At 37.4% G+C, this 25,049-nt stretch overlaps 1 protein-coding gene across 3 annotated transcripts in view; it reads right to left on the reverse strand.

Moving 5' to 3' along the window:
- Nucleotides 1-1,217: 1,217 nt before the first annotated feature.
- Nucleotides 1,218-25,049, reverse strand: part of CD200R1 (CD200 receptor 1) — a 42,157-nt gene continuing 18,325 nt past the window's right edge. The window contains exons 2-8 of one of the 3 annotated variants that reach the window (XM_065942732.1): nucleotides 22,437-22,517; nucleotides 15,921-15,992; nucleotides 12,455-12,541; nucleotides 12,084-12,335; nucleotides 3,307-3,412; nucleotides 2,716-2,761; nucleotides 1,218-2,206 (exon numbers count right to left, since the gene is read on the reverse strand). In XM_065942732.1, the coding sequence (XP_065798804.1) occupies nucleotides 2,051-2,206; nucleotides 2,716-2,761; nucleotides 3,307-3,412; nucleotides 12,084-12,335; nucleotides 12,455-12,541; nucleotides 15,921-15,992; nucleotides 22,437-22,517 (800 nt within the window). In that variant the 3' untranslated portion in view covers nucleotides 1,218-2,050. Of the gene's footprint in view, nucleotides 2,207-2,715; nucleotides 2,762-3,306; nucleotides 3,413-12,083; nucleotides 12,336-12,454; nucleotides 12,773-15,920; nucleotides 15,993-22,436; nucleotides 22,518-25,049 lie in introns of all 3 variants that reach the window. The other 2 variants (XM_065942730.1, XM_065942731.1) reach the window with 2 other exon arrangements.

The raw sequence follows: 25,049 nt of genomic DNA on the forward strand, positions 1-25,049 counted from the left end.
TAGAGAGGATTTGAGGAATCTATATATTTTTTATTTCCCCACATAATTCTTATTTTCAACTATGTTTAACATCCCTGTAGTAGATTTTAATACATTTATTTTCTGTAAAGTGAAATTTGACATTATAAATTATATTGAAGTCTTTACTATGATGTCATTTGATATGACTGTTTTGACATTATTGAGTTAAGGTGTAAAATATTTAAACAGATATTCTTGAATCTAAGAGTGAACCTCATCCCAATAAGGGGATGGATGAAGAGTTAAGAAAATATTAAGGACAGGGTTATATTGTGCACACTTCTTGATAATATTTATATGCAGAAACTTAACAGACTGTTTTCTTGACCAAGCCAAATTGGTTTGGTTAAAATATTATGTGTCAAGTGTCACATGATATGTATATTAGTTTAGATATGTGTATTAGTTTTACATCCGAAATAGACCAACAATCCTTTTAAGGACAAAGTTCAGAGTAACCAAAATGTCTTCAGGGAGACAAAATATTAACAAAACTAAATAGCTGTCAAATGTTTCAAATGGCACAATTAAAGAATGAATGGATATTGTTTAATTTCTACCATGTTAAAAAATTTTCATTTTCAGTATCATTTTTCCTGTATGTGTGTGTGTTAGTCGCTCAGTCATGTTTGACTCTTTGCGACCACATGGACTGTAGCCTGCCAGGCTCCTAAGTCCATGGGATTGTCCAGGCAAGAATACTGGAGTGGGTCACCATTTCCTTCTCCAGGGTCATTTTTCCTGCTATGAAGTAAACAGACTTAATTTAACAATAAGATGTATTTTTTAATAATATTAAAAATGATTAATATATACACTTCCAATATTTTATTCCACAGAAAAATGGAAAAAAGGGTCATGTCATCCTATGGCTATTCCTTTAGCATATAGATCATACTTAAAAAATATCCCAAGTCCTCAATAATGCATATTTAGCTGATTATATAGTCAATAAACATTTGCTACTTGATAAATACCTCACAATAAAATGTATACCATAAAAACACACATTTCCAATTTATCATATATTATTAGGCATTAGAGAACAATACCTCTATAGAGATATACTAATTTCAGAAGACGCTAATGTCCTCATATATGTGTCCTCCTCTCTCCTCCCCCCATACACACACACACACATGAAAGAAAAATATAAATTCAGTTTTATTAAATAGTGAAATTATTATAATCTATATTTGCTAACAGAAGGTTTACATTTTACGGATATTAAAATAACAGAAAAGGCACATTCAAACAGGACTAGAGGGAATGTAAATTGATAAAATTTGACATATCAGTCAATAATAAAGATGCACAAACCCTTTGACCTGGCAATTTCACTCAAGGAAATTATCTTACAAATATGTTCAAACACATACAAAGAGATGAATCCACAAGAAACATTCTATGTAGTATTGTTTATAATAGCAAAACAAACAAAACAATCTAAATGTCCACCACTAGATTTGTGTTTAATCAAATTAAATTCTGTTACATACAATGGAATTGTAGTAATCATTAAGAAGAATGAGGTAGCTCTGCTTGTTTTGATATGAAAGATCTCCAGGATATATTATATCATTAACTTTCTATAAGTAAAGAATAAAATTATGGTATATTCCCATTTGTATCTTGACAAGGATATGTGTATGTATATGTAAGTGAACATGTAAGTGTACATATATACCATGCACATATAGATAAGGCACATGCACATAGAAATTTTCTATATTACATAAAAACTGTTGGTAACTGTTCCTTCTGTGGAGTTATTTGAAGTAACTCAGTTTTCATCATCTACTGTACTGAAAATTGTCATGAGCATATGCTTTCTTTGTAATAATGACAATTCTTCAAAGAACTAGCTCATAACAGCTAAAATTCTAAAATTTCGATTGTATAAAGATATAAATGCATATCCTCTAGAATGTCTCTGTCTTCTAGGAATCTTTGAAAAGCTAATTTCAAAATAGACCTTCCACTCCAGAACTCTAAGAATATCAAAACAGTATCTGTACTGTATCTTGATTCACTTGTCCTGGTGTAACACTCTAGGAACATATATAGTATGGAGATTCATCCCATCAGCTTCACTTTGTAAGACCTGAGACATCTTCACCCTGTTTGTAATATCATAAAGTGGATTGTTCTTCTCTGTGTAGCTGGCATAGGGTTCCATTTCATCCTAAGAAATAACCCAAGGTTAAAATCAGTTCAAAAAAACAGAAATCACTAACTACCTATGGAGAAGAATGAAGTGATACAAGATGTATTTCAGAAGATAGTTGAAGACTTAATAAACTTTTGGTTATCAGAGATTATAGAGATGGATAGGTTTTAAACTTGATTAAGAGGGAAATAATGATGCTACTGAAGAAAGGAAGTCAAGAATTAGAGATAGTTTAATGAGAGAGGAAATAACAACTCAATTTCTCAAAGAGTACAGTCCAAATGAGGCAAACATTATATCTGTGTAGGATGCAGTTCTTGAAATAAAAATAGGGATTTGGGCTTTGTATAAATAGTACTTGGTAGATAGTTAACAAAATAAGTATACCTGACAGAATTGTATAATTAGAATTTTTATTTTTCAACTAAAATACTAATACTGGTACAAATTACAAATTATATGGCTAGATTTTTCAGACTACATAGCTTGAAAGTTTGCAAATAATCCTTTTAATCTCATCTTACCTCTTCAGCAACTGGAACATGTTCTGTTTTTTTAAATTTACATTTTCTGTAAAAAACAAAAACAAGCTACAGTGAAAGTCAAAACATTATTATTCAGATTGAAAATGGAAAAACAAAACAATATACTATTGACAACTGTTCATTTTGATAGAAGCTATAATAAATCATAAGTGAACTATCAGAAATGAGTGAAGACTACTGCTTGTAGTTAATTTACCTAAATAATTCTGACTTTTGGAAAGGGAAGTAAAATTACGCAAAGAACCTTGATGTAATAGAATATATGTGGCACCACATCTTTGGTACATGACATTAATTACTATAATTCACCTCCCAAATGGAAAATAGCATGCACTGTTTCACCCAAGATCTGGCGCTAAATGGCCTAATTCACTACACTTGCATGTCTTAGTAACCTAGAAAAATCTCCCTCATCATTCAGAGTAGTCCAAGTATATTATTTTCAGGACATGTTTCCTGATGATGGGAGAATTGATAGTTAACATCTTAATTTTACCCATCAGCCAGTTCAATATTTCTGACTTCTTTCTAACCCAATAAAGCCAACGGATAGAAAACACCAGTCAATACCTGTAGCCACTGCTTTTCAAAAGCCAAATGGATCCCACGATGACCAAGATAATAAAAATAGGGAGAATGATATATAAAATACTTGAAAGTGATAATATATTGGTATCTGTAAACATAGACACAAAAATGTATAACTTAATATTATTCAGCACTAAAAAAAAATGAGCTACCAAGACATGAAAAGATGGAGGAAACTTAAAAGCATATTACTAAGTGAAAGAAGTCAATCTGAAAAGGCTACATATTCTGTGATTACAACTATATGACATTCTGGTAAAAAGCAAAACTATGATGTCTGTCTAAAAATTAGGGGCTGTTAGAGGTTAGAGTGGAAGGAGGGATGAATAGGTGGCATATAGAGGATTTTTACTCTTTATGGATCACAGCCTTGTTATGGCAAAGGGGCTTGCATAGCTCAATGAAGCTATGAGCCATGCTATGCACGGCCACCAAAGATAGATGGGGAATAGTTAAAAGTTCTGACAAAACATGGTCTACTAGAGGAGGAAATGGCAAACCACTCCAGTGTTCTTGCTGCAAGAACCCCATGAACAGTGCATGGATGCATGCATGCTAAGTCTCTTCAGTTTTGTCGGACTCCTTGCAACCCTAGGGACTGTGTAGACTGCCAGACTCCTCTGTTCATGGGATTCTCCAGGCAAGAATATTGAAGTGGGTTGCCATGCCCTCCTCCAGGAAATCTTCCCAACCCAGGGATCAAACCTGCATCTTTTATGTCTCCTGTGTTATGTCTCCTGTCTTTTATGTCTCCTGTAGCAGGTGGGTTCTTTACCACTAGCACTACCAAGGAAGCCCCCCATGAATAGTATGAGAAGGCAAAAAGATATGACACCTGAAGATGAGCTCCTCAGGTCATAGTTGCCCAATATGCCACTGGAGAAGAATGGAGCGTAAATGCTCCATAGAGAATGAAGCAACTGGGTCAAAGTGAAAATGACACTCAGTTGTGTATGTGTCCGGTTGTGAAAATAAAGTCTGATGCTGTAAAGAACAATATTGCATAGGAACCTGGAATGTTAGGTCAATGTATCAAGGTAAATTGGATGTGGTCAAGTAGGATGTGGCAAAAGTGAACATCAACATCTTGGAAATCAGTAAACTAAAATGTAAGGGGATGGAAGAATTTAATTCAAATGACCATTATATTGACAACTGTGGGCAAGAATCTCTTAGAAGAAATGGAGTAGCCCTCACAGTCAACAAAAGAGTCTGAAATAAAATACTCGAGTGCAACATCAAAAACAACGGAATGATCTTGGTTCATTTCCAAGGCAAACCACTCAACATCACAGTAATGAAACCGCTGATGCTGAACAAGCTGAAGTTGAATGGTTCTACAAAGATCTATGACACCTTTTAGAACTAACACTGAAAAAAGATGTCTTTTTTCATCATAGGCAATTGGAATACAAAAATAGGAAGTCGGGAGATACCCAGAATAACAGGCAAGTTGGGCCTTGAAATACAAAGTGAAGCAGGGCAAAATCTAACAGAGTTTTGTCAAGAGAACATGCTGGTCATAGCAAACACCCATTTCCAACAACACAAGAGATGACTCTCTACATAGACATCACCACAGATGGTCAATACCAAAATTAGATTGATTTTATTCTTTGTACCTGAAGATGGAGAAGATATATACAGTCAGCAAAAACAACCTGGAACTGACTGTGGCTCAGATCATGAGCTCCTTATTGCAAAATCCAGGTGAAAACTAAAGAAAGTAGGGAAAACCACTAGGCCATTCAGGTATGACCTAAATCAAATCCCTTATGATTATACAGTGGAGGTGGCAAATAGATTCAAGGGGTTAGATCTGGCAGACAGAGTACCTGAAGAACTATGGATGGAGGTTCATAACACTGTATAGGAGGTAGTGACCAAAACTGTCCCAAAGAAAAAGAAATGCAAGAAAGCAAAGTGGTTATCTGAGGAGGCCTTGCAAATAGGTAAGGAAAGAAGAGAGATGAAAGTCAAGGGAGAAAGGAAAAGATATACCCAACTGAATGCAGAGTTCCAGTGTATAGCAAGGAGAGATTTAAAAGTCCTCCTTAAGTAAACAATGCACAGAAATAGAAGAAAAGAATAGAACAGAGAAGACTAGAGATCTCTTCAAGAAAATTGGAGATATCAAGGAAGCATTTCATGCAAGGATGGGCACAATAAAAGACAGAAATGGTAAGGACCTAACAAAAGCAGAAGATTTTAAGAAAAGGTGGCAAGAATACACAAAACTATACTAAAAAAAAGTCTTAATGATGTGGATACCTACAGTTGTGTGGTCATTCACCTTGAGCCAGACATCCTGGAGTGTGAAGTCAAGTGGTCTTAGGAAGCATCACTACAAAACAAAGCTATTGAAGGTAATGGAATTTCAGCTGAGCTATTTCAGATCCTAAAAGATGCAGTTAAAGTGCTGCTCTCAACAGGTCAGCCAATTTGGAAAACTCAGCACTGAAAAAGGTCAGTTTTCATTCCAATGCCAAAGAATGGCAGTACCAAAAAATGTTAAATCTACTGTACTATTGCACTTATTTCACATGCTAGCAAGGTTATGCTCCAAATCCTTCAAGCTAGGCATCAGCATATGGAAACCAAGAATTCCAGGTGTACAAACTGGATTTAGAAAAGGCAGAGGAACCAGAAATCAAACTGCCAACATTTGTTAGATCATAGAGAAAGTGAGAGAATTTCAGGAAAACATCTACTTCTGCCTCCTTGACTATGCTAAAGCCTTTGACTATGTGGATCACAACAAATTATGGAATATTATTAAAAAGCTGGACGTAATGGACCACCTTTCTTGTCTCCTGAGAAACCTGTATGCAAGTCAAGAAGCAGCAATTACAAACAAACATGGAACAATAACATGCTTCAAAATTGGGAAAAGAGTGTGACAAGGTTGTATATTGTCACACTGCTTATTTAACTTATACGCAGAATACATCATGTTGAAATGCTGGGCTGGATGAATCACAATCTGGAATCAAGATTACCGGGAGAAATATCAATCATTTCAGATACCCAGATGATGTCACTCTAATGGCAGAAAGTGAAGAGGAATTAAAGAGCCTGCTGATGACAGTGAAAGAGAAGAGTGAAAAAACTGGCTTGAAAATCAACATTAAAAAAGTTATCATGGCATCCAAGATAAAGACCAATACAGTATACTAACGCATATATATGGGTTTTAGAAAGATGGTAACGATAACCCTATGTGCAAAACAGAAAAAGAGACACAGATGTATAGAACAGACTTTGGGACTCTGTGGGAGAAGGCGAGGGTGGGAAGTTCTGAGAGAATAGCATTGAAACAAGTATACTATCAAGGGTGAAACAGATCTCCATCCCAGGTTGGATGCATGAGACAAGTGCTCAGGGCTGGTGCACTGGGAAGACCCAGAGGGATGGGATGGGGAGGGAGGTGGGAAGGGGGATCGGAATGGGGAACACATGTAAATCCATGGCTGATTCATGTCAATGTATGGCAAAAACCACTACAATATTGTAAAGTAATTAGCCTCCAACTAATAAAAATAAATGAAAAAAAAAAAAAAACTATCATGGCATCCAATTCCAATGTCAAAGTGATGGGGATAAAGGTGAAGTAGAGATGGATTTTATTTTTTTAGGCTCCAGAATCATTGCACCCATGAAATTAAAAGATGCTTTTTCCTTGAAAGGAAAGCTATGACAAACCTCAGTTCAGTTTAGTAGCTCAGTGGTATCTGACTCTTTGTGACCCCATAGACTGCAGCTTGTCAGGCTTCCCTGTCCTTCACCAACTCCCAGAGCTTGCTCAAACTTTTGTCCATCAGGTCAGTGATGCCATCCAACCATCTCATCCTCTGTCATCCCCTTCTCCTTCTGCCTTCAATCTTTCCCAGCTTTGGGGTCTTTCAAATGAGTCAGTTTTTCCCATCAGGTGGCCAGAGTATTGGAGTTTCAGCTTCAGCATGAGTCCTTCCAATGAATATTCAGGACTGATTTCCTTTAGGATGGACTGGTTGGATTTCCTTGCAGTCCAAGGGACTTTCAAGAGTCTTCTCCAACACCACAGTTTAAAAGCATCAGTTCTTTGGTGCTCAGCTTTCTTTATAGTCCAAATCTCACATTGATACATGACTACTGGAAAAACCATAGCTTTGACTAGACAGACCTTTGTTGGCAAAGTGATGTCTCTGCTTTTTAATATGCTGTCTAGGTTGGTCATAACTTTTCTTCCAAGGTGCAACCATCTTTTAATTTCATGACTGCAGTCACCATCTGCAGTGATTTTGGAGCCCAAAAAAATAAAGTCTGTCACTGTTTCCATTGTTTTGCCATCTATTTGCCATGAAGTGATGGGACAGGATGGCATGATCTTCATTTTTTGAATGTTGAGTTTTAAACCAAATTTTTCACTCTCCTCTTTCACTTTCATCAAGAGGCCCTTTAGTTCTTCTTCACATTCTGCCATAAGGGTGGTGTTATCCCATATCTGAGGTTATTGATGTTTCCCCTGGCAATCTTGATTCTAGTTTTTGCTTCATCCAATCCGGCATTTCACATGATGTACTCTGCATTTAAGTTAAATAAGCAGGGTGACAATATACAGCCTTGACGTACTCCTTTCCTGATTTGGAACCAGTCTGTTGTTCCATGTCCAGTTCTAACTGCTGCTTCTTGACCTGCATAGAGATTTCTCAGGAGGCAAGTCAGGTGCTCTGGTACTTCTATCTCTTGAAGAATTTTCCACAGTTTGTTGTGATCCACACAGTCAAAGGCTTTGGCATAGTCATTAATGCAAAAATAGATGTTTTTCTGGGACTCTCTTGCTTTTTCGATGATCCAGAGGATGTTGGCAATTTGATCTCTGGTTCCTCTGCCTTTTCTAAAACCAGCTTCAACATCTGGAAGTTCTTGGTTCACCTACTGTTGAAGCGTGGCTTGGAGAATTTTGAGCATACTTTGCTAGCTTGTGAGATAAGTGAAATTGTGCGGTAGTTTGAACATTCTTTGGCATTGCCTTTCTTTGGCGTTGAAATGAAAACTGACCTTTTCCAGTCCTGTGGCCACTACTGAGTTTTCCAAATTTGCTGGCATATTGAGTGCAGCACTTTCATAGCATCATCTTTTAGGATTTGAAATAGCTCAACTGGAATTCCATCACCTCCACTAGCTTTGTTCATAGTGATGCTTCCTAAGGCCCACTAGACTTCGTATTCCAGGATGTCTGGCTCTAGGTGAGTGATTACACCATCATGGTTATCTGGGTCATGAAGATCTTTTTTGTATAGTTCTTCTGTGTACTCTTGCCACCTCTTCTTAATATCTTCTGCTTCTGTTAGCTCCATACCATTTCTGTCCTTTATTGTACCCATATTTGCATGAAACGTTCCCTTGGTATCTCTAATTTTCTTGAAGAGATCTCTAGTCTTTCCCATTCTATTGTTTCCCTCTATTTCTTTGCATTGATCACTGAAGAAGGCTTTCTTATCTCTCCTTGCTATTCTCTGGAACTCTGCATTCAGATGGGTATATCTTTCCTTTTCTCCTTTGCCTGCAGCTTCTTTTCTTTTCTCAGCTATTTGTAAGGCCTCCTCAGACAACCATTTTACCTATTTGCATCTCTTTTTCTCAGACATAGTCTTGATCACTACCTCCTATACAATGTCATGAACCTCTGTCCATAGTTCTTCAGGCACTCTGTCTATCAGGTCTGATTCCTTGAATCTATTTTCATTTCATTTCTACTGTATAATCAATCATAGGGGTTTGATTTAGGTCATACCTGAATGGTCTAGTGGTTTTCCCTACTTTTTTCAACTTTAGAAACCTAGAAAAACTTAGAGAGTATATTAAAAAGCAGAGACATCACTTTGCCAATGAAGGTCCCTACAGTCTTAGCTATGGTTTTTCCAGTAGTCATGTATAGATGTGAGAGGAGGCTGAGCACTGAAAAATTGATGCTTTTGAATTGTGGTGCTGGTGAATACTCTTTAGATTCCCTTGGACTGCAAGGAGATCAAACCAGTGCATTCTAAAGGAAATCAACTCTGAATATTCATTGGAAGGACTCATGCTGACACTAAAGCTGCAGTATATTGGCCACCTGATGTGATGAGCCAACCAACTGGAAAAGAACCTGATGGTGGGAAAGGTTGAAGGCAAAAGGAGAAGGGGATTGCAGAGGATGAGATGGTTTGATAGCACCACTGACTTAATGGACATGAATTTGAGCAACCTCTGGGAGATAGTGGAGGACAGATGAGCCTAGGGTGCTACAGTCCACTGGGTCACAAAAGGATAGACATGACTTAGCAACTGAATAACCACAACAAAAGAGGATTTTTAAGGGAGTGAAACTATTCTATATGATACTATAATGGTGAGTACATATTGTTTATACATTTGTCAAAACTCAGAGAATGTGTACCTAGCATGAACCCTAATGTTAACTATGGACTTTGAGTGATCAGTTCAGTTCAGTCGCTCAGTCGTGTCCAACTCTTTCTGACCCCATGAACCGCAGCACACCAGGCCTCCCTGTCCATCACCAACTCCCAGAGTCCACCCAAACCCATGTCCATTGAGGTTAGATGATGCCATCTAACCATCTCATCCTCTGTCACCCCCTTCTCCTCCTGCCCTCAATCTTTCCCACATCAGGGTCTTTTCAAATGAGTCAGCTCTTTGCATCAGGTGGCCAAAGTATTGGAGCTTCAGCTTCAACATCAGTCCTTCCAATGAACACCCAGGACTGATCTCCTTTAGGATGGACTGGTTGGATCTCCTTGTAGTCCAAGGGACCCTCAAGAGTCTTCTCCAACACCACAGTTCAAAACCATCAATTCCTCGGTGCTCAGCTTTCTTTATAGTCCAGGTCTCACATCCATACATGAACACTGGGAAAACCATAGCCTTGACCAGACAGACCTTTGTTGGCAAAGTAATGTCTCTGCTTTTTAATATGCTATCCGGGTTGGTCACAACTTTCCTTCCAAGGAGTAAGTGTCTATTAATTTCATGGCTGCAGTCACCGTCTGCAGTGATTTTGGAGCCCAGAAAAATAAAGTCAGCCACTTGATGTGTTAAAGTGAAAGTGAAAGTCACGTAGTCATGTCCGACTCTTTGAGACCCCATAGACTGTACAGTCCATGGAACTGTAGCCTTTTCCTTCTTCAGGGCCACAAGGGAAACCCAAGAATATTGGAGTGGGTACCCTGTCCCTTCTCCAGTGGATCTTCCTGACCCAGGAATTAAACCAGGATCTCCTGCATTGCAGGCAGATTCTTTACCAACTGAGCTATCAGGGAAGCCCTAACGTGTTAAGATAGGGCCAATGATTATAACAAATGTACCACTGTGAGATGTGGGGAGTGTAGATAGACAGGAAGACCATGTATCTGTAGGGGCAAGGATTTGGGAACTCTCTGGACCTTCCACTCAGTATTGTTGTTATCCTAAAACTGTTCTAAAAAATAAAGTCCATTTAAAAAAATTTTTATATATAAATACATAAAATCAAGTCACATATGTATATATTATATATATATAATATATACATATATATAAAATCGGACTTCCCTGTGGTAAAGAATCTGCCTGCCAATGCAGGAAACACAGGTTCAATCCCCAGGTGAAGGAGGAAATGGCAACCCTCTCCACTATTCTTGCCTGGAAAATCCCAAGGACAGAGGAGCCTGGCAGGCTACAGCTGTGGGGTCACAAAGAGTAGACACAACTTAGTGACTGAATACATACACGTATATATAGTTAGTGTTACTGAACAATAGATACATGCATTATTAAGGAGATAAAAAAAGAAAAGCTGTTAAGCCCAAGAAGAACAAAAATTTATTCAGAGACAAATATATGAGTTTATTTATTGATTCAGTTCTTAACAAAACATACACATTCAAAATAATGTAAACACTGTCTAATTTAATCCAAACTTGCTATTTTACTGTATATGAAGAATGAGGGAAGAGAAGAAAGTAAAATCTTTGTCTATCATGAGAAGTGGGTTCAGTATGTCCAAATTTGCTATATTAAAGAACAGCCATATAACCATATGATTTATATTAATAAAATTTGAGTCAATTACTATAAGAAACACTCAAACATTTGAAATACTTCCCTTGGGAGATCATGTAAGAATGGAGAGGTGGAGGTGGAGAGAGAGGTCTAACATTTTTTTATCATAAGCTTATAGAACAATGTGGACTTTAACCTATATGAGTTATGTTGATTAAAATAATAGTTTTAATAATAAGAAATAAGAGTAGGATAGGAGCAGAGTATAGAAACTAAACAGTTATGAAGTGAATCATAGATGCTAGTATATGACATTTAGGAAATTTTATTGGAGGAAACTGAAAGAGAAAATTCTACCAGACTGAGGATTCACAAAGGTAATTTATGAATAACTTTATTCTTCTAATAAAATTATAATTACTTGTTCAAAATTATACTTTATCTTTCTATTAAAGCCATAAGTATTTATTTTAAAGTATATGATGCAAGTAAATTTTGCAGTACAGAAAGGACCATTAAAAGTAAAATAAAATGCATTCTATATATGACTTTTTACAACAAATTTCTTTAATATTCTTCTAGGCAAATTTCTTTGTTTTGAGGAGAAGAGGAAGATAAAATGGAGATTGGAAAGGACATTCTAGAATGAAGTTTCTCTGCAGACTCCTTTTTCCTTCTTAAGGTAACTCCTCTAAAAGATAGGGGAAATCAAACACAAAACTAGAAAAATTACCTACCTCTTTCCAGCTGTATGAACAGACTCTTGTTGCCAGTCAAGTGGGAGACAGAGCAGGACACAGCAGGCACATGGTGGCCCCCCCAGCGGCATGTACTCTGGACGGTCACTGTGCCATCACCCCAGTAAGGCTCTTGCTCAGTGACACAATCACCCTCTGGGGTCCAGGAGATCAGTGCAGCTGGTTTCCCTGCAGCTGCTTTGCACACTGCAGTTCCATTCTCAGTTTGAATCAGGGTCACCTCAGGGGGCACTGCAGAAATGTAGGGGAAATGCTTCAGTCTTAACATATGGGACATGGAATTTAGAGTGAGATTTGTTTCATCCCCAAATCTGGTTATCTGAAACACTGCAACATATGATGTTCCTTACCTAAGACTTGGAGGTGATATCCATGTTGAAAATTCCCATCAAGTGTTACTGTCTGACACGTGTAATTCCCATCATGAGTGATGGCCACTGGATAAATCAGAAGAGCAAGATTCTCATCAGGTCTGGAGGCCCAGATTATTCTCTCATCTGTACAGTTTTCTGTTGTGGTCCGATTCGTATCACGCCTAAAGGCTCTGAAGCAGGGTGGCTTGTCTCTGAGGACTATTTCCCATGTTGCTACCATTACACTTGTCCGCAGCACAGGAGGGCAATAGAGCACAGACTTTGTACCCACTAGTACCGATAGTGAAGTGTTAGCTGGACACATACACACAGGCACAAATACAGAGAATATTAAGAGAAAAGCTTGATAAAGAACTTCATGTGTTAAAATTTATTCACTGCATATTACTTGAAATTGTACTTTACATTACTTTGCTGGTGTCTTACTCCAGAAATCTTAAACTTACATAAGAAACTAACGTTGATGAAAAGCATATAAAGTATTAAACGCATCCAATGATCCCCTGGAGAAGGGCATGACAACCCACTCCAGTATTCCTATCTAGAGAATCCCATGGACAGAAAGCCTGGCAGGCTACAGTCCATACGGTCGCAAACAGTTGGACACAACTGAAGTGACTTAGCACATAGCACAAAGATTAAACAACTTCCTTCTGCGTTATGTATCAATAAGAAAATAACATGAATTATACTTGTGACAAAACTGTTTAAAGTGTTACAAAATTAATTCAGGAGATTTGATATCTATAAGACAAATGGATGAGAATGCAGAATCTAAAATAAAGACAAAGACAGCTTTCTAAATCTAATCTTTTGACCACAGAAACTATTAGATTTATCATACAACTCATGCTCCTCAGGGGAGGAAAAATGGAAGCATTAGTAATTTGTTTTTTTCCTCCTAAATTCTGATGAAAGTGAAAAATCAGTAACATCAGAACTAAACACCTATCCTTAAGGGTGGCACTGCAGATAAACATAAATCTGGAAGAATATGATACTTTCATTAAAAATAGCTAAGATGGCATTCAGGTTGAACAAGCTGGAATTTCTTTTGTTTAATTTTTATTTGGAGAATCACAAAATCAGTTAAGTCAACAGATTTTGAAATAATCTGCAATTTCCTTAGTTGGGCCACCTCACAAAAATGAAAAATGATGATGCCAAGTGGTAAGAGATTCTTAGAAGTATTTTTCTAGGAAAAAAAAAAGAGTAGTACAATATATAAATACAAATCAATGAAAAAACAAGGATTATTTTCTTCTGTAAATTTTCTATTAGAAGGATTTTATTGCAAATGTGTAATGGTATCAAATATGGCCTTTCAGTGAGTTCCCCTTCCTTCCTATTCACTCACTTATATACTCCTGACTGTTTGCTGTGAACCTTGGTCACAAATTTTGTTTCCATACATTCAATTATCAGTATAAATATAGCATTGACCTATTTTTCCATATTTTAAAGTAAAAATTAAGACTGGCAAGCACCTCTCAATATAGAAGCTCACACTTTCCCATAAACTGACATGTGTCCCTGATTGAAAGGGATTTGCTGAGAGGTGATTCTGTTACAAGTCACCTGTAACTAAGGCGAGTGTCGGTGATTTCATCAGTTTAACATGAACAGAACCAACTGTGGCACAGCAAAATTTTTTATGTGGATGAAGCTAAATTGTTTAAAACTTTGCATTTAATAATTTTCTGCTCTTCTTTTGGTATCATCAGTCTCCTCTATGATGTACTCAAGCCTTTGCCTCTCATGGCCAATATAAGATTATATTACTGGATAAAGGAAGAGATGATTTTAAAGCAGATCTAAGAGGGCAGTTAAATCCATGCTCTTTCCATCACTCTAAGTGGCATCCCCTAGGCTTGGAGACAAAAAGAATATGGCTTGTTAGAGAGCTGCTAGAGGTTGGATGTGGGAAGCATCTTTGTGCATAAGGAAATGATGCTTAAGATAAAACCAGAAAAATAAGAGACCGGTGAGAGCAAGTTGTGAATATCCTTCTGTAGTTCTTGGGATTTTGAATTTTAGCTTATAAGCAGCATAAGACTTTAATGTTTTGTCTAATACTTATCCTCATATCTGACTCTATTTTTTAAAGGAAAGTTCTTGCTAATCAAAAAAACACACATTTGAACAGGGGCATAGTATACAAAGAAGTAACTCCAATGGTAGGATTCCAAGCATTGCAGATATTCTATGTTCTTTCACTTTCTACCGTTCTATAAACTTCAATCACCCTTCACCTTTTGCAGGGTGATGATAGTTCTTTTGTTATTGTTGATTTTAAGCCTTTCTTCAACCTCTTTTTTCCTTTTTCATATCTACTGTGATAATTTACCAATGACCAGGACCTCCACAACACTCTGTGGGCTTAACACCTAACAAATATATTCTCCATATGCTTCCTGTGATCACTTAGGGTGATTTTACTTTTTGCTTCACTGAGAAGACAGTAGAGTCTCATCTTTGCTCCCAAAACAGCAACCACAAACCATTCTTCATCTATAAATATCTTCCAGTCTCATCCAGCCTTATGTACATAGACAAATTCTTGACTCTGGGCATTTCATATCTTTTCTCACTACCCTATGTTAGATTAAGTCCCCATCGCCATATACTTGGATTGATGCAAAAGCCTCCTAACTTCTGTCTCTGTCTCAAAACTCTTCTCCTCCAGTTCAGACATCCAGACATCATTACACTGCACCCAGACATCATTCTACAACATAGATAAGATTCCCTCAACTCTAAAATCCTCCAGAAATCACTCACTGCCTGAAAAATAAGTTTAAATGTCTTCATATTGGCTTTGAAAGCCCTCATTGTCACATTGACTCTCTTTACAATCTTATTTATTACACACTACATTGTCCCCGTGGTGCAGAAAAACACCAAGCACAATTCCACTTCCATGTCATTTCTTACATTGTTTTTACAGTCTAGAATGCCCTATACAAATGCTCTTTTTCTATTAAAATACACTTCCTTTAAGACTTGATCCACACGCTACATCCTCTGTGAGCCCTTTTCTAAACCTTGGTGCTTAGCCACTCCCTCTCTACAGTCTTGGTACAGATGATGTGAGTGCTTACCTCCTGTGTGATAGCTGTGCTCCTACCTGGGTTCCCCCATGAGACTGAACTCCCTAGGGGCTCTCTGATAGTCTTGCTCATCTTTATGTTCCTCCCAAAGCCCAGCATGGTGCCTGATAGAGAAAACCCCATAACCTTCCAGTGGAATTGAACTGCTTTAAGGGAGGATAGGTGAGGTAATTCACGTCCCTTATCCCACAGCATTCAGATCACCATATTTTTCAACTGGGCCCAAGACCAGCACGGGGGCCAGACCACCATTGACTATGTTTCTGAGGAAGCTCAACATTCCATGCTTCAGTACTGGCCTCAAAAAAAAAAGGAAAGAAGAAACATACTACCTTCTGTAGGAAGTGTTACAGTGCTCTGCTTTCTGTCCATAGATGAAGTAATTGTTGAATCTAGAAAATACTCTGAGAAAAGTAGACGAAATCAATCTTAGAAATTTAGAGTCAAAACCATTATTTCTTCACCAGAACTTATATACAACATGATAGAAAATCAATGAACCATAACTAAAATTACACAAAAAACCTTGGAAAACTGAAATTAGAAGATGGCCCATCATTATATGGAAAAACATGTTAACATTTGAAAATTACATTTATGTTATTAGTCAATGATTCCCCATTTAAGCAACACCTCATTTTATATTTCAAACTATTTTGCAAAAGATAACCTTGCCTCCACCTTTCCCTACCCATAATGTATTGGTTCATCATGGACACCTCACATGAGTTGGGCTGATTTATGGTCTTTTTTTTACAGATGCCACTACCTGATTAAAATTGTTTAGACCAGTGGTGGACACTTCAAACAGTTGGGCAAATCAAGTACTTTCTCAAGAATTTAAGAACCAGGACCGATAAGAATAGTCCATCTCTCTTTCTTCCCCATTTTTCCTACTGTGATGGTTAATTTTATGTCAGCCTAGCTAGTCCATAATACCCAAATGTTTGGTCAAACATTATTCTAGATGTTTCTGTGAAGGTATTTTTTATCAGTAGACTTTGAGTAAAGTAAATTTACCCTCCATAATGTGAGTGGGTCTCATCCAGTCAGTTGAAGGATTTAATAGAAAAGACTGACCTCATGGGAAAGGGAATTCTGCCAGCACATTGCCTTCAGCCTCAAACAGCACCTCTTCCCAGGGTCTCCAGAGACCCTGCAGATTTTGGGCTTGCCAAGCCTCCACAATCACGTGAGTCAATTCCTTGAAGTAAATCAATCTCTCCTCCTCTTTCTCTCTCTCTCCCCGCCTCTCTCTCTCTTTCTCTCTCCCTACAGGATGTATGTCCAACACACACACACACACATCTTTTCCTGTTTTTCTTTTGAACCCTGACTAATAAACCTACTATAGGAAGAATGAAGCAGAAGCGGAAAGAGAGATGGCAGACTTCACCTAGTTCAAGTTTCCAAATCCATAGTTCCTGAGACCTACATGCATTCCTTCCCTTGAGTTCTGTAGAGTTTCTGACCATCAAAATAGTCCTAATCAACTTCAAATTTGCTTTCTGAAAAATCTATTGTAATACTATTTTGTTTAAACAACAACAATGATTTTTTTTAATGCTTCTTATGACGTAAGGACCTATAATTTCTTCCCCTTAGTTTATAAGACCACTATAAGAATTTCAATAATTTATAAGCACTCCTGCTTATAAAATGCATTTTTGCTCCCCATTCTAATTTTCTACCCAATTCTACCACATAATAAATAGAGAAATTCAATAATGTCTTAAAAATGAGCAGTGAACAGACCTCTGAAATAATTTGGCTTTTCTCAGCAACTAAGTGTTATTGAATTGGGCTGGAAAGAAGACAAAGAATGAGATTCCAACTATTAAATTTAGTCATATTGGGGTCAAATATCTATTCCAGAAACAGATAAGAAATCAGAGCTGACCTCAGAGGGATTACTGAGATCAAGTTACATCTTACGTGTTCTAGACTCTGAAGCTCCATCGTAGCACACAATATAGCTTTGCCAAAGGACTAAAGAGTAGACATCTGAGGCTTTGGGTTCCATATGGTCTCTGTTGCAAGTATTCGATTCTGCTGTTGCAGCAAGAAAGCAGCTATATATAATAAGGGAACAAATGCCCATGGTTTTGTTCAATAAAATTTTAATCTACAAAAATATACAGTTGGCTGGATTTTGCCCATGGGCCATAGATTGCTAACTCTTGACTTAAAGTACAGTATTCTAATTTCTTACATTGACAACATTTATAAAGAAAAACAATGAACATCTACTGAATATTCTATTTTCCTTTGTTTACTTTGCCTTTTAATAATAAATCTCCAGTGATAATTCCAAATTTTCCCTCAAATTACATAAGTTTCATATTCTATTTTTAACATGTTACAATTCCTTCCTTTCTTCCTTCCTTTCTTGCTTCCTTCCTTCCTCCCTTCTTTCCTTGCTCTCCTTACCTTTAGTGAAGTGTGGCAAGTATTGAGGACACCCAATAGGATTCTGATAAGTAAAAAAACTACAATGAACCCTGCCCATTCCTAGCTAAAAGGGAGCTGTCTGGGGGTCAGAAGATGGCAGCCATAATAGACAAAGATTACTGGAACCTATCAAGGCCTTCTCTTGAGGGCATTTTGGCCTTTGCAGCCTGGAGACCAGCTGTTTCTGGAAGTATGTGTTTCACAACCATAATATTCTCTGGTTCTGGCTAAACAGAGTTCTTCTTCAGCATCAGTTCTTCACATGTCTGGCTGCCACCAATCATTCTCCCTATTAAAAAAAATTTATTTTTTTTGGCCACAGTGCATGGCTATCAGAATCTTATTCCCCCTACCAGGGATCAAACCCACAATCCTGCCCATGGAAATGAGGAGTCTTAACCACTGGACTCCCAGGGAAGTTCCATGCTCCTTATTTTAAAGGTATAGGTTGGTTGTTATCAATGGAAAGTTCAAAGAATCCAGCTTTGATTGATATCTTCTAGGAGATATTTTAAGACTTTTCTTCTTATCCTTTGGATTTCACTTCCTATGCCCCATAAAAATTGTTACTTTTGGTAACAGAGCAAATGATTTTCATGCTCTGAACTAAGCTGTTGCCATTTCAGTGAATTCTCATTTTAGCCATCTTGTTTGGGAATACTGTCAGTTTGACACGTTAGTTTTTATGAGATATAACTAAATCAGTATGGGTACCAGGGGATTCTGTTGGAAGAGTTTGGTCATATATTAAGTGGTGTCTTCATAATTGACTTTAATTAAATCTTCCAACTCTTTGTGACCCCATGTCCGACTCTTTACGACCCCCATGGACTGTAGCCTGCCAGACTCCTCTATCCATGGGATTCTCCAGGCAAGAGTACTGGAGTGGGTAGCCATTCCCTTCTCCAGGGGATCTTCCTGACCCAGGGATCAAACCCAGGTCTCTTGCATTGCAGGCAGATTCTTTACCATCTGTGCTATCAGGAAGCCCATTTTCTGCCAACCTTATGGCAGAAAGAAAAGAACTAAACAGGCTCTTGATGAAACTGAAATAGGAGAGTGAAAAAGTTGGCTTAAAACTCAACATTCAGAAAACTTAAGATCATGGCATCTGGTCCCATCACTTCATGGCAAATAGATGGGGAAACAATGGAAACAGTGACAGACTTTATTTTGGGGGGGCTCCAAAATCAATGCAGATGGTGACTGCAGCCATGAAATTAAAAGACTCTTGCTCCTTGGAAGAAAAGTTATGACCAACCTAGACAGCATATTAAAAAGCAGAGACATCACTTTGCCAACAAAGGTCCATCTAGTCAAAGCTATGGTTTTTCCAGTAGTGATATATGGATGTGAGATTTGGACTATAAAGAAAGCTGAGTGCCGAAGAATTGATGCCTTTGAACTGTGGTGGTGGTGAAGACTCTTGAGAGTCCTTTGGACTGCAAGGAGATTCAACCAGTCAATCCTAAAGGAAATCAGTCCTGAATATTCATTGGAAGGACTGATCCTGAAGCTGAAACTCCAATCCTTTGGCACCTGATGTGAAGAACTGACTCAACTGAAAAGACCCTGATGCTGGGAAAGATTGAAGGCGGGAGGAGAAGGGGACAACAGAAGATGAGATGGTTGAATGGCATCACCAACTCAATGGACATGAGTTTGAGTAAACTCCAGGAGTTTGGTAATGGACAGGGAGGCCTGGAGTGTTGCAGTCCATGGGGTTGCAAAGAGTCAGACACAACTGAGTGACTGAAATGAACTAAAAGTCTTCAAGTTTTTGAGTTTCAGTGGACTAGAGTGTAAAAGTAACTTCATGCTTAATAAAGGTATACCAGTGAGTGGAGGCCCATGGAGAATTCTGCCTCTCAAACCACATACAAAATTCTCCTACAACTGAGCAACATTCAATGTCTAAAGAAAAATACCTTGGGAAGAAAATCAGTAAATTATATCTGCAACTCCTCATACCAGAACTAAAACCCACAAGTTGTAGTGTACTCTTAACTGTGCTAAAATTACATTTTTCAGAAAAGAAAAATATTATGCTTATTTTCAGAAGTAGTCCTCTGATTATTTTTATAATACTAGAGATGTTTTTTAAACTTAGTTAATTGCTAATATGAGTCATCCAGTTTTATTTTCTTCATTTGGTATCTAGTTCCTATAGAATGCCAATTTCACATGAAGTATCATGTCTTCATTGATAAAAGAAAGCATCTTTCTTACTCAGTCTTTCTTGAAACTTTGTATATACCAATCATTGTTGTATATACAACAATCATTTAAAGCTTCTGAACAAAGTTTCTATGATTTCTGTCTTCAATTTCTTCATATGAAACCAAATTTTCTTTTAAGTTTAGAAAGATTATAGTTTTACATTAACATAAGAAGTCTAATCTAAACTCTTTCAGTTATATACATATACTGTCAGTCCCCACCTTGGGATGGTATGATTTAGAATTTCTTTTTTTACTCTACAGTGGTGCAAAATCGATATGCATTCAGTAGAAACTGTACTTTGGATTTTGATTGCTTTCCAGGATAGCAATAATGCAGTACAATATTCTCTTGTGATGCTGGGCAGCTGCAGTAAACCACTGGCCCCAGTCAGTTCCCAGTAAGTTGATATACTTAGAACTATTCTATATTCATACAAACATTTTTTTCACTTTCAAAAGGTAAGTATTCAATAAATTACATGACATATCCAATGTGTTAGTATAAGATAGGCTTTGTGTTAGATGATTTTGTTCAACTGTTTAAAGAAGGCTCGGCTAAGTTTTGATGTTAGGTTGTTGCTGTTCAGTCGCTAAGTTGTGCTCGACTCTGCAGTCCCATGGACTACAGCACACCAGGCTTCCCTGTCCTTCACTGTCTCCTGGAGTTTGCTCAAACTCATGTCCATTGAGTTAGTGATGCCATCCAACTACCTCATCCTCTGTCACCACCTTTTTCTCCTGTTAGGAAGGTTAGGTGTATTTTGATTTAAGATATTTTCAATTTAGGATGAGTTTATTGAGCCATTATGCCATCATAAATCAAGGAAGATCTATATATAGACTGAATCATATGTGGACTGTGTTTTTAAAGATATGTTTACAGTAGAAAAGTAACTTAGTTACTCTTTATATTAGTTTCCTAGAGCTGTCTTAATATGCATCCTCAAACTCAATGCCTTAAAACAGATATTTATTCTCACACATTTCTGGAAGCCATAAGTCTGATATCAAAGTGTTAGCAGGACCATATTCTTTCCAAAGCCTCTAGTAAAGAATCCTTTTTTGTTTCTTCCAGGTTTGGGTGGCTGCCAGAAATCCTTGGTGTTCCTTAGCTTGTAGATGTTTTACCATCTTCACATTGTATTTTCCCTTGGGTCTTCTCCTTTTCTTTTCTAAGCACATTTGTCATTGGATTAGGGTCCATGCTAATCCAGGATGATCTCATCTGAAAGCTTTAACTTAATTACATTTTCAAAGAAGCTTTGTCTAAATATACCCAATTTGTAGTTTCCTGGTGGACATATCTTTATGTGGAGTCACTATTTAATCCCCTAAACTCAAGCACTATTTGCACCCCTCAAATTAATAGTTTACATAGTCATTTTACTTATTTGAGTCTGCAGTCGACCTGAAATCTAATTTTTCTAGATAGTAAATAATTAAATATAATTAGAAAAGATATTTATTGAGTCCAGGAATACATTTTGAAATCACTAGAATTATTTTTCCATGAAGTGCTCAATGTAAAATATGTAACAAAAATAGTATTTTAAAATATAAAGAAAGAGTTAAATGATGAGGAATAAAAATTAGGGAGACAGTAGAGCTGGGCAAAGGCATACAGAAAGTAAATTAGTAACACCTGCTAAGGCCAATTTTTTCAAGTTTTCTAGAGTAAAATTAGTAAACCTATGATTTAAAAATTGAATGAAGAAAATTGGGATTGTGCTGTTGGTTTACTTCATGATCACAGTCTTGAAATAGGTACTAAACAAGCACAGAAGATAATTTCAGAATGAAAAATTTACCAACATTTTAAAACATAAGCAGTATTTCATTTAGACAATTTTAGACAATTCAATCTCAATCTATAAATGTACTTAAGACAGTTCAAGATCTCAAAGCATAAAAATTGTACAAGCCTCAAGCACTTTTCTACAAGTGCTCAGGGCTGGTGCACTGGGAAGACCCAGAGGGATGGAATGGGGAGGGAGGCGGGAAGGGGGACCGGGATGGGGAGCACATGTAGATCCATGGCTGATTCATGTCAATGTATGGCAAAAACCACTACAATATTGTAAAGTAATTAGCCTCCAACTAATAAAAATAAATGAAAAAAAAATAAATAAAAGACTGAATAATATTCCACTGTGGAAAAAAAAAGATGAGCATTACCTGAACTGTGATTGCCATTGTCCATCTGCTGCATTGAGTTGTTTGATGTTATAGGACCTTTCATTCCTGCACTTAAGCATTCTGAAAAGACACATGGGGTGAAGAGAGAAATACACATAAGCATTTCTTACTCCTGGTGAAAATTACTTTTTTTCACATTCCTTGGGCCATTTGGGGGTTGCAGTTGCCAATAAAAACATGAATTATGACAGGAAGGCAAACATCTCAGAAAAATTTATCCTGGTATTTGATCTTGAACTTTTGATTTGATCTTCCTACCTATATGGCATACCCCTATTTTAGGCCCACAGTGCCACTCACCACCCTCCTGTCTTATATTCAAGTCAAAGCATTTCTCTTCTAGCATAAATGCATTTAATCTATCTCCAGTTGTGAAAAAGTGGTTTACTATCTGTTACAGACACTTCTGTCTGTAACACAGAATGAGAGCACAATTGCACTCAGCTCACACGCTAGTAAAGTGATGCTCAAAATTCTCCAAGCCAGGCTTCAGCAATACATGAACTGTGAACTTCCAGATGTTCAAGCTGATTTTAGAAAAGGCAGTGGAACCAGAGATCAAATTGCCAACATCTGCTGGATCATCAAAAAAGTAAGAGAGTTCCAGAAAAACGTCTTTTTCTGCTTTATTGACTATGCCAAAGCCTTTGACTGTGTGGATCACAATAAACTGTGGAAAATTCTGAAAGAGATGGGAATATCAGACCACCTGACCTGCCTCTTGGGAAACCTGTATGCAGGTCAGGAAGCAACAGTTAGAACTGGAGAAGGAACAACAGACTGGTTCCAAATAGGAAAAGGAGTACGTCAAGGCTGTATGTTGTCACCCTGCTTATTTAACTTATATGCAGAGTACATCATGAGAAACGCTGGGCTGGAAGAAGCACAAGCTGAAATCAAGATTGCCAGAAATATCAATTAACCTCAGATATGCAGACGACACCACCCTTATGGCAAGAAAGTGAAGAGGAACTAAAAAGCCTTTTGATGAAAGTGAAGGAGCAGAGTAAAAAAGTTGGCTTAAAGCTCAACATTCAGGAAACTAAGATCATGGCATCTGGTCCCATCACTTCATGGGAAATAGATGGGGAAACAGTGGAAACAATGTCAGATTTTATTTTTGGGGGCTCCAAAATCACTGGAGATTTTTTGGGCTCCAAAATCAGATGGTGAGTGCAGCCATGAAATTAAAAGACGCTTACTCCTTGGAAGGAAAGTTATGACCAACCTAGACAGCATGTTATAAAGCAGAGACATTACTTTGCCAACAAAGGTCCATCTAGTCAAGGCTATGGTTTTTCCAGTGGTCATGTATGGATGTGAGAGTTGGACTATAAAGAAAGCTGAGCACTGAAGAATTGATGCTTTTGAACTGTGGTGTTGGAGAAGACTCCTGAGAGCCCCTCGGACTGCAAGGAGATCCAACCAGTCCATCCTAAGGAGATAAGTCCTGGGTGTTCATTAGAAGGACTGATGTTGAAGTTGAAATTCCAATACTTTGGCCACCTCATGAGAAGAGTTGATTCATTGGAAAAGACCCTAATACTGGGAAGGATTGGGGGCAGGAGGAGAGGGGATGACAAAGGATGAGATGGCTGGATGGCATCACCGACTCAATGGACATGGGCTTGGGTAGACTCCAGGAGTTGGTGATGGACAGGGAGGCCTGGTGTGCTGCGATTCACGGGGTCGCAAAGAGTCAGACACGACTGAACGACTGAACGGAACTGAACAGACATTTCAGGCACCAGTGAGAAAGGAGAATTTTAGTACTGATATGTTGATTGGATGCTGATATAGAGCAACAAAGGAGTTTCCTAAATACTGTTGAAGTCACATCACATAGACAATTGTCTATTAAGTTCAAATTTTACAAGACAAGCTCCAAGTGAAAATTGTTAGTAAGCATTTTTTGAGTAGCAACTCCTGGCAAAGTACTCACTAGGCATAGAAACATCATAATGAGCAATACCTTTTTCTCTCCATAAGCCTGAGGTCCAGGCAAGAAATTAACTGTACAAACAATTATAAAATAAAGTTTCAGTGTGATGATAGATGTATACATAATGTCAAGAAGTTTAAAAAAAGAGGTTTTTAACTCTAAGAGAGCAAAACTCTTAGAGTTTTTACTCTAAGAGAGTAAAAGATTAGGGAGGACTTCCTACAATAGTTGATATTTGAGGTGGATCTTAGAAGATGGGTTTTTCTAGGAAACTGAAAGGAAAAAGAATATTGCACACAAAGAATGGCATTTAAAAGAAGGCATGAAGCCATTTGGGGGTTTCAAAGAACTACACATGGTTGGGTATTGTCATTATAGGAGAAAAACTGGATGTATGATTAGAATTGAAGCTGGATACTGGCAGGCTCTAATTGTGGAAGGCATAAAACTCAAAGTATTCACAAGGAAATGATACACTTCCAGTGCATCTACAGTATCTGACCAACAAAGAGAAACATTCTAGGGTAAAATTCAATGTACTGTGTTTTTTGGAGAACTTTTGAATACACCACTCCCTCCCTTTTAGTTACTATTCACTTTAATAAAATTAAAATAATTTTTGAACACTTACATTAGGAACAGATTTTTGG

Source organism: Muntiacus reevesi, chromosome 8 (genome assembly GCF_963930625.1).
Source record: "Muntiacus reevesi chromosome 8, mMunRee1.1, whole genome shotgun sequence".
NCBI classification, from domain to species: domain Eukaryota; kingdom Metazoa; phylum Chordata; class Mammalia; order Artiodactyla; family Cervidae; genus Muntiacus; species Muntiacus reevesi.